A 10,803-nucleotide genomic window follows, 5' to 3' on the forward strand; every position below is an offset into this window, starting at 1 on the left:
GAAACAAACACCATTTGTGTCAGTCGCACCACTTTTATTACAAATATAGTGAGATTCCAAACACCGCAGAACTTGACTAAGAAAAGGCCACAAAGCTGACCATAATCATCATCATCATCGGTAATCCTCATTTGTACTCGCACGACTGCTAAGATTGGTTATTCAAAATATTACATTTAAAAGTGTTATTTTATTAATAAATCACAATCAAATGGTATTCTAGCAAAAAATAAAATAACAAAAATAAAAAGTCATTAAAAAAACCTCAAGTTTCTATGTGTCACCACTAAATTCTTTTACCCCAAAGAAGAACAATAATACATTTAATACATCATACAAAAAGGAGAACATAATATAAATTCAGTTTTCTAAATGGCCAGCAGAAGGCACTGCATGGCTCAAGAGTAAATGCACTTTAAGACAGATTCTAGGAGCATGAACCACAGAAGAGGAGAACAGTTTGGCTCATACAGAAACAAACAAATGGTGTTAAATTAAGCTTCCATTGACTCACACATAAGGTCCCAAACTCTCTTACAAATCAAACAGGTCACTCAGGAGGGGATGTGGCCACAGAGAGTCTGGATTCTGTGGTCATAACACTCTAATCCATTGAAGGTTCCGACATAGTTTAAAACTGTTTTGAAACAATTGTTAAAATCTAAAAAATAAAAACATTTTTTCATTTGTATTATTTCTGTTTCAATGCCATTGCCAGTGATTAGAGCTAATTAAAAGCTTAATCCAATCAAATAAGCTTGCTTTTATGCCGCATAACACACAACATACATTTAGGGAAAACTGCTTTTAAACCCGCTAAGATTTGACAATGTATCAAAAATGCTGTACTTAACAGATTAGAAATCAGATCTGAAATCAGCTTACTGCATACACACTGTCCATAGGTTAAAGAACAAATAGCTGAGCTCCGCAGAAGCATTAATCAGAGCAGCCAGCCTATTCTGCTTTACACTAAGAAATGTGGCTTAGAGGAAAGCAAGTATCAGGGGCAAATCCAAAGTGTTGTCTAACATTCTTAATAATTTTTTTTTTATGGTAATCAGAAACCTGAAGCACTTAATGGATAAAAAAAAACAAAAGAATTGGGTGTTAAAAATCACATGAAACTGCAGTGAAAAAGACACCTAAATCAATAAATTGGATTCAAATGTTGCTCTGCAAGATATCACATGCATAAAGTGTACATTTATCTTTTCTATTTCAATTCTTATTTTTTAGGGCTGTTGTTGGTTTTAGGGTTATTCAATATCTACTGTTGTTCTTGAAACGATTAGAAAAGGCACAAAATTTATTTGTTTGCAATACCATTTCTTTGCTGAATTCCTCCAGAGCCAAGCCCTACCACTCTTAAAAACCCTACCAGAAAATTTCTATTCCTCCGCCTCTCTTGTTGGAGTGAGTGCATCACTCACTCTTTGTGCTCCTACAAGAGGATGCAGCGCTTCTTGGGTTTGGTCTCTGGAGGTTCAAGAGCTGCAAGTATTGCCTCGTCAAATACATTCTTCAGTCCTCTCTGTGAAAAAGACAAAGTCAAATGAAATATCAATATCATAGAGTAGGTCACATGACAATTGAAGAGAGCTGTTATGTCATATTAGGTGTGCCGCTTGTCTTTTAACCTGTGTGAGGGCAGAGCACTCCACGTATTTGACAGCTCTGAGGTCTCTGGACAGTTTCTCGCCACTCTCGGGTGATATTGGGCGCTGCTTGTTTTTGGCAAGTTTTTCCACAGTGTTACTGTCGTCCCTCAAGTCTACTTGAGTGCCCACCAACAGAAATGGAGTGCGTGGACAGTGGTGTGAGATTTCTGGTACCCACTGAGAAAAACAATAGCGAGAGGAGGAAAAGGAACGGTAAGACAGTGAACAAAAAAGCTAGAAATCACAGCAGAATCAGAACAAACATCCCACCAAACTCAGACAGCCTACTGTCTACAACACTAGAACAGGCAATTATAAAATGAATTATCATAGAACACGTTAACCTGTTTACAATGTTCCGTACTGAAATGGTACAGAAAGGTTATTCATTCTCTAAGAGATTATACTGCCTATTACATAGCTACAAACCAAATAAATAAATGGATGTAAATTGACACATCAATAAATACTTTATAATATAAGAAGTGATCACAAATTGATACAAGACACATGAAACTAGCACAACTATGGAGGAAATCAGTTGCCTGGTAAACAGCCAATTAGTCCTTTTAAAAGTCATTGCGAAAGAATATTTGACCAATCAGAATCGAGCATTCCAGAGATACACCAGAATATAAGGCTAAAAGAAGACAACTGACAAACATACATCCTAATGAAGGTGAAATTTCAACATCTCTTTCAATTTCTATGCAAAAATGCAGTCTGTCTCAGAACTGACTGTCCTTTTAATGCATGCATTGATTAGTTTGAATACACGGAAAAGCTATTCATTTCAGTTACCAGTCTCCAAGTGCAGCAGGAAAACCTGGTACCGGTAGAGACAATGTTTTAATGACACCAAACAGCATGTGACTTAGGTGATCAGTCATCAAAGACAAATCGGATTGTATAAGCCATACAGTGTAAAGCAGGTTTCAACAACGTAATGGATCAGCATGTGATACAGTGCAAGAGAAGTGGGGGAATAGTAAACAAATGTCAAAAGTTAATGTCAATAAGCCTAATTGAGAAAGTCGGCTCTTCCATGTTCTGACCACTTTAACAGGGAGACAAGCCGGAAAAAAGACCCACCTTCTCTTTCACATTCTCAAAGGAGGAAGGAGAAACAACAGAGAAGCAAACCAGGAAGACGTCTGTCTGCGGATAGCTGAGAGGCCGAAGTCTGTCATAGTCTTCCTGACCTGAGGAAAGAGGAACAGATGCAGCTGTTCTTTTTTTGCTCTGAGTCATTCAAGATGGGACTCTTGAACAGAAAACTAAAAACTAGAAAGTAACAAACTAAAAATAATAAGACTACAATCTAAGAATTACCTGCTGTGTCAAAAAGGCCTAATGTATATGGTTCCCCTCCAATCATGACTGTGACAGCATAGTTATCAAACACCTGTAAACAGACCAAAATGTATACTGTTACAGGAGTGGACAAGAGCACTTTTAATTTTAAATCTTCTCAAAGTGAGAATAGTTTGGACCTCAATTTTGACATTTTTTCTGCAGAACACATACAAAGATTGTAAGAATATCTCAGCTCTTTAAGTGCACACAATGCAAGTGAATGGTGACCAAATATTTGAAGCTCCAAAAAGCACATAAGGGCAGCAAAAAAAGTAATCCATAATACCCAGTGTTTTAATCCATGTCTCCTGATGAAATGCAAACGGTTTTGGGTGAGAACGGACCAAAATACAACTCCGTTGCACAATAAATCTTGACATCAGCAGTCTCCTTGGTGATTGTGATTTCAAGCTCGATCACACCTCCAAGCGCCATCTAGCGATCAGCACATGCATCAAGCACTAGGAAGTGTAATCGTGCTTGAAATCATGAGCATGCCTAGAGACTGTAATGGCAAGATGTACAGTGAAAAGTAAGTTCCATTTTGGCCTGTTCTCACCCAAGTGGTGAGTGGTGGTGGTGTAGTGGTCTAAGCACATAACTGGTAATCAGAAGGGACACTGGTTTGATCCCCAGAGCCACCACCATTGTGTCCTTGAGCAAGGCACTTAACTCCAGGTTGCTCCGGGGGGATTGTCCCTGTAATAACGCATCTGTAAGTCGCTTTGGATAAAAGCGTCTGCCAAATGCATAAATGTAAATGTAAAACCGATTCGATCGCTTCAGAAGACATGGATTAAACCATTGCAGTCTAATGGATTAATTTTATGCTGCCTTCATGTGGTTTTTGGAGCTTCAAAATTCTGACTACCATTAATTTGCATTGTATTTGTGCATTGTGGACCTACAACCCTAAGATATTCTTCTAAAAATCTGTGTTGAATGTCTTTCAGGGATGGCATGAGGGTCAGTAAATTATGAGAAATTCTGATGAGAGAATTTGATCATACTAGCACAGAAAAACTGTTGAACTGCACACTTGCATCTCAAACCAGAAAACACTGTGTATCTCCAATAATCTTATCAGATACCCTACCAAATACACACATACCGTGCATCCGCTTCACTTTTCCACATTTTATGTTACAGCCTTATTCCAAAATTGATTAAATTCATTATTTTCCTCAGAATTCTACAAACAATACCCCATAATTACAACTTGAAAGAAGTTTGTTTGAAATCTTTGCAAATGTATAAAAAAAAATTATAATATATATTTTTTTTTAAATCACATGTACAAAAGCATTCACAGCCTTTGCCATGACACTCAAAATTGGGCTCAGGTGCATCCCGTTTCCACTGATAATCCTTGTGGTGTTTCTACAACTTGATTGAAGTCCACCTGTGGTAAATTCAGTTGATTGGACATGATTTGGAAAGGCACACACCTGTCTATATAAGGTCTTACAGTTAACAGTGTATCTCAGAGCACAAAACCAAGCCATGAAGTCCAAGGAATTGTCTGTAGACCTCCGAGACAGGATTGTATCGAGGCACAGAAAGATTTCTGCAGCATTTAAGGTCTCAATGAGCACAGTGGCCTCCATCATCTGTAAATGGAAGTTTGGAACCACCAGGACTCTTCCTAGAGCTGGCCGCCCGGCCAAACTGAGCGATCAGTGGTGAAGGGCTTAGTCAGGGAGGTGACCAGGAACCCGATGGTCACTCTGACAGAGCTCCAGCGTTTCTGTGGAGAGAGGAGAACCTTCCAGAAGAACAACCTTCTCTGCAGCACTCCACCAATCAGGCCTGTATGGTTGAGTGGCCAGATGGAAGCCACTCCTCAGTAAAAGGCACATGACAGCCCGCCTGGAGATTGCCAAAAGGCACCTGAAGGACTCTCAGACCATGAGAAACAAAATTCTCTGGTCTGATGAAACAAAGATTGAACTCTTTGGCCTGAATGGCAAACGTCATGTCTAGAGGAAACCAGGTGCCGCTCATCACCTGGCCAATACCATCCATACAGTGAAGCATGGTGGTGGCAACATCATGCTGTGTGGATGTTTTTCAGTGGCAGGAACTAGGAGAATAGTCAGGATCCAGGGAAAGATGAATGCAGCAATGTACAGAGACATCCTTGATGAAAACCTGCTCCAGAACACTCTGGACCTCAGACTGGGGCAAAGGTTCATCTTCCAACAGGACAACGACCCAAAGCACACAGCTACGGGACAACTCTGTGAATGTCCTTGAGTGGCCCAGCCAGAGCCCAGACTTGAACCCAAATGAACAACTCTGGACAGATCTGAAAATGGTTGTGCACCAACGCTCCCCATCCAACCTGATGGCGCTTGAGAGGTCCTGCAAAGAAAAATGGGAGGAACTGCCCAAAAATAGGTGTGCCAAGCTTGTAGCATCATACTCAAAAAGACTTGAGGCTGTAATTGGTGCCAAAGGTGCTTCAACAAAGTATTGAGCAAAGGTTGTGAATACTTATGTACATGTGATTATTTTTTTCCCGTTTTTTATTTTTAATAAATTTGCAAAGACTTCAAACAAACTTTTCTTTCACGTTGTCATTATGGGGTATTGTTTGTAGAATTATGAGGATAATTATGAATTTAATACATTTTTGAATAAGGCTGTAATATAATAAAATGTGTCAAAAGTGAAGCGCTGTGAATACTTTCCTGATGCACTGTACCTTAGAGCTTAAACAGCACATAAAACAATAATAATAACAGGCATTACTAAATCATACATCACTGAGCCCCCTCCCCCTAAATCTCAGACCCACAACCCTTTGCTTCGTTACCGTGGGAACGTATTCAGATGGGAATTTATTAGTTGTGTAGGAGATGAGGAGGCAGGTCTTTCCAACAGCTCCATCTCCAACCACCACACACTTTATGGTCTGCATCTATGTGAGGGATTGAAAATGGTGTTACTGTCAATGCCATTGGCTCTCGTGGGATTCAGAAATAACTCATTTGTTTCACATGAATCATTTGTTTTGAGTATTTCCAGCTTTCACTGTCACCATTGTGTACAATTACGCCATGCAGGTTGAATTGAACAAAATTGCCAGTAAGTCCGAAGTGATGGGGTTTGTTTTGAGAAACAAAGGCAGACATACAGAAAGACATTACAAGAATGTGTCGATTCTGAGAATATTTGCTTCCGCATATTAACGCTGCTTAAGAGGAAGACTCGACTTTGCCTCTTTCTCATACTCGCACTAACATTATCGCCAGTTTTCAAACACCTTTACAGTTTGTTTCATCACGATGTTCTTTCGATTGTTTATCATTGGACCTTCTGTATGCCATGCATCCTTATTCATACCAACATTTGTATAAAGAAAGCAACTTATGGAAGAAAGGAAAACTAACAAGTGGCTTAAATAGTAAAACTCATTAACGTGTTTATCATTTATTAAAAGACCACTCAAGGTCTAATTAATTGCTTAAAAATTACCTAAACATTGCGTATTTTATTAATCACAATTGTTTTATTTTCACTCAACAATCACTTAATCCGGATCTCTTTTTCCTTGCCAATAAAGTTTAACAATTTACAAGATGAATGTACCCTGTTTAAACCTAAAGGAACGACGACCACTTACTCACGGAAGAGGAGTTTGTGGCGATTTAAAAAAAGAAAAGAAACACATGTTCTGAAATATTTTTACGCAATCAACTAAATCAGAGTTTTGTGTAACGAAGGCGACAGGATGCTGCGATGCTAAAAGCTAATACGCAAGCCCTGTAGAGAGGGCCACACGTTATCCTAAATCAACATTGCACAACGGTAAGGTCTGAATTAAAACATAACCTATTTATCTACAAGTTTATCGGCTATATAACCAATAAAATACTGAAAAATCACGGATTACTTACCTCTCCGGCGAATAGGCGTTGGTTACGTCCGGGTTTGTGAGAAGTATTAATGTGACGTAAAAGAGAGCGAAAAACGTCCTGACGTAGATGCTGCGTTATCCAGCATGCCCACTCTGTATGGGATCAAAATCCCGTCAAAAACACTGCAGTCACGGATCCAAAAATAAGAGTGAATAAAAAATAAGTGCAGATAAAAAATAAGTGCAGATCAAAATAACAAGTGTAGATAAAAATAATTAGCGCAGATAAAAAAAATAACAAGCATGAATCAAAAATATATTAACACATTTAAAATATGCTGCAAAAAAGAAAAGAAAGAAAGATTCAAGCAAAGTTATCAGAATTGCAAACAAAATCATATTTTCCTTGATTATAATACTTTTTTGTGGTCTGACAATTTAGCAAATATAAACATTTTTTGGTACGCTTACGCTATATTTTTCTTTGCTTTTGTTTCCAAGTTCTGCGCTTGGTTTTCCAAATCTTATGAGTAGAGTTTCATGTCAATCAGGGTGGTTTTGTGTCCCCATTGGTCCACTAGTTCTTGATCGACAGCTCCTCCTTTAGCCAATCATTCGAAGAGGGGAGGTGACATCACTCTAATGTGATTTCGACGACTGATGCTCAACTGTATGATGGTAGATGAAGATGGATAATCGTCTGTTGGCAAATCCTGGACAATCGGAGGTAATTGAATATAACTATATTATTTGTGGTTGATAGATAGATCTATTTTGAGTATTTTCTGCAAACTCTAGGAAACAATGTGTTGTCCGATCATAGTCCGTTGACACGTATCAATTCAGCTGAATTTAGTGAGCATTGTTTTAGTTTAGGCATTATTTAATACTTTATTGTTTGTAGGTTATTGGCCACATACCTAAAAAAACAATTGCCGTGAGTTCAGAACCCAACTTGATCTGCTTTTCCATGTTGCTGAATGTGCGTTATGTACTGATCCAATGGCATCATTGGCACGGCTACATATAGTTTATTTTTCCACGATACTGCAGCGAAATCAGAGACAAGTGAAAAAGCATCCCCACATCAATAAATAATGTAATAAAGTTGGCTTGATGTTGGACGTTCATTATTCACAAGTAGTTGCAAATTTGTGGATCATCTCTAAAGATACAGGCAACATTCGAGCATACATATCCAAAACATTTATAAACATTTCCATAACATAGAGTGTATTCAATAATATTTGAAGCAAATTACTTAGTCATACAACCAACTCCAAAGTGTAGATTTTTGATATAATAAAAAACAAAATCAAATTATAAGCATTTCTATATTCATCAGTATTGTAATAGACCTTGGTGTCGGGATAATTTTTGTATTATATCAAAAATCTAAAAGGTGTGCATTATTGCTGACACCTACATGCACACTTTGGAGTTGGTTGTATGACGTTAAGTAATTTGCTTGAAATATTATTGAAGTTGTATTCTCTATGTTAAGGAAATGTAGCAGCATATCTATACACCACAAATAATATATCTATATTAAATTACCTGTGATTGTCCAGGATTTGCCAACTGATGGTTATCCATCTTCATCTACCATCGTGTGATTGAGCAGCAGTTGTCAGAGTCGCATTAGAGTGATGTCACATCCCCTCTACGAATGGAGAAGGAGTTGTCGATCAAGAACTAGTGTACCAGTGGGGACACAAAACGCCCCATGATTTACATGAAACTCTACTCACAAGTTTTGGAAAACCAAGCGAAGAACTTGGAAACAAAAGCAAAGAAAAATATAACGTAAGCGACCAAAAATTTAAATATGAGCAAAATTGTCAGAGAGCACAAAAAACAGTAATATAACCAAGGAAAACATGAATTTGTTTTCAATTCTGATTACTTTGCTTGAATATTTCTGTTGTTGTTACTGCAGCATATTTGGTGTATATATTTTAGATTCATGCTTGTTATTTTTTCATCTGTGTTATTTTAATCTGCACTTTTATTTATTTTTGGGCAAATTATTTTTGAACTGCGCTTATTATTTTTGAATTCACGCTTCTTATTTTGATTCATGCTTATTACTTTTGGATCCTTGACCCAATACTTTTAACGGGATTTTGATCCCATAACTCTGCGCACACACCCAACATAGAATGCAGTTCCCATGATGCGGTCGCTAGAGGCGCAACGCCATTTAAAATTACGCTGAAGTGCTCTAGGTGCGCTTTGCCAAAGATACACTGGTAGAATTGCTATTTAAATGTTTTCTGAGCTCGAACAAATAACCTGAATATAATATAGTATAATATTGAGCTAAAACGACAGCTATAGGGCCGTGGTTCAATTAGACGAGAGTGCAAACCGAGGGGAAATGTTGCTTTGCTTCTTTCTATGATAAATTATTTAACCCTTTTGCGACCTTCGGTCCATTTTGCCAAAGGTGTGTAGTTTGGGGGGAATTCAGTAACTATATTATCCACAATGTGGAAATGTGTCTTCGGCTTCACCGTGCACAATAAATACACCAACACATCACATTAAACAGAATAAAAAATATAAATATAATCCAATTCTAAATGGTGCGCAACCAAGGTTCTACTTCAGAGATTTCCTGCAGGGTCTTGCTTGTAACAACGAATTATTTGGTTTTATTCACATTAATCTCATACTTATCCAACACCAATTCTGGAGGGAATTTACGTGTGTTGTGTTTGTGTTTGTGTGTGTGTACACGTGTAGGCTATTTATCACTTTGTGGGGACCAAATGTCCCCATAAGGATAGTAAAACCCACAATGTTTGACGTAGTGGGGACAGTTTGTTGGTCCCCATGAGGAAAACAGCTTATTAATCATACTAAATTATGTTTTTGAAAATGTAAAAGATGCAGAATGTTTCTTGTGAGGATTAGGTTTAGGGGTAGGGGATATAATATAAAGTTTGTACAGTATAAAAACCATTATGTCTATGTAAAGTCCTCATAAAACTTGGAAACCCAACGTGTGTGCGTGCGTGTGAAAATACAACAGTGGCATTAAACATTAAAATGGGCATTTAAAGGGTTACAATTCTGAAAATGTAATATTTGGTCGTTATGATCAGGAGTGATGTTGGTTAAAAATTCTAAGTCAGTGAAAGTGGAAAATAATATCAATATACAGTATTTCTATGGCAGTTTTTTTTGACGCGGACCTCTGAGGAACTTTTTTTATTTTTTTAATTGACGCACAAGGGTTAATCGCGTCCTGTGCACTAATGAGGATTTGTCACGATAAAATACTTTTTATCACGCTCTTAATTTATTCCGCTATTTCCTCACAATTTTCAAAGTTATCACTAAAGATACGAGTCTTGCCAAAAGTTATATTTATTATACTGATGATAATCAATAACGTCAGACCCATTAGTTTTACTTTATTGTTATCAATATGATATCTCAAAAATAAAAATCTAAATGGTTGATTTGTTTTTGTTACTGTGGAGTGATGAAAACCCAATTTTTCACATTTCCAAACAACCCTTGTTATTTATTTATTATTGTATTGTAAATTTTGAAAAAAATCTAAAAACAAGAATTAATTGTTTAATGAATTGCTATATGTTTGTGATACCCTTTTATTTGTTTCATTTTTATTTGTATTATGTATTTGTACTGTATGTGTCAAAAGGTATGACATCGAATTGTTTTACAATATTATGAATGTTGTGAATGTTCAATAATAATAATAATAAAAAATACCCACTGGTCACGAAAATAACTGCAACTGAACCAATCACAGTAGCCGAATATAAATGTATATACCGCATTATACAGGCCTAATTAACGACAGTATATCCCTTTGAATATATTGTTTTTCTCCTGATCCCTGCATACTTTTATCTTCCTTCACCGGAATGTGCTCATCGCTGTTCCCCT

General features: G+C 37.2%; 1 protein-coding gene across 1 annotated transcript; it reads right to left on the reverse strand.

The window, feature by feature from the left end:
• Positions 1–17: 17 nt before the first annotated feature.
• Positions 18–6,989, reverse strand: LOC127657597 (cell division control protein 42 homolog). Its single transcript, XM_052146458.1, has 6 exons — positions 6,920–6,989; positions 5,836–5,940; positions 2,994–3,066; positions 2,754–2,863; positions 1,641–1,838; positions 18–1,534 (listed from the first exon to the last, which is right to left on the reverse strand). Exons 2-6 carry the CDS (start codon positions 5,938–5,940, stop codon positions 1,445–1,447), a joined length of 576 nt encoding a protein of 191 aa, XP_052002418.1. The 5' UTR covers positions 6,920–6,989; the 3' UTR covers positions 18–1,444.
• Between the last annotated feature and the right edge of the window lie 3,814 nt (positions 6,990–10,803).

Source organism: Xyrauchen texanus, chromosome 17 (assembly GCF_025860055.1).
Source record: "Xyrauchen texanus isolate HMW12.3.18 chromosome 17, RBS_HiC_50CHRs, whole genome shotgun sequence".
In the NCBI taxonomy this organism is placed as follows: domain Eukaryota; kingdom Metazoa; phylum Chordata; class Actinopteri; order Cypriniformes; family Catostomidae; genus Xyrauchen; species Xyrauchen texanus.

Bases quoted from the DNA above. Each gene is read 5' to 3' on its own strand.
- LOC127657597 (XM_052146458.1), bottom strand. From the start codon at position 5,940: ATGCAGACCATAAAGTGTGTGGTGGTTGGAGATGGAGCTGTTGGAAAG. The intron at 2,864-2,993 runs GTAATTCTTAGA...CTCTTTCCTCAG, and splicing joins AGGCCTTTTTGACACAGCAG to GTCAGGAAGACTATGACAGA. The intron at 1,535-1,640 runs GTTAAAAGACAA...TCTTTTTCACAG, and splicing joins AGTGCTCTGCCCTCACACAG to AGAGGACTGAAGAATGTATT.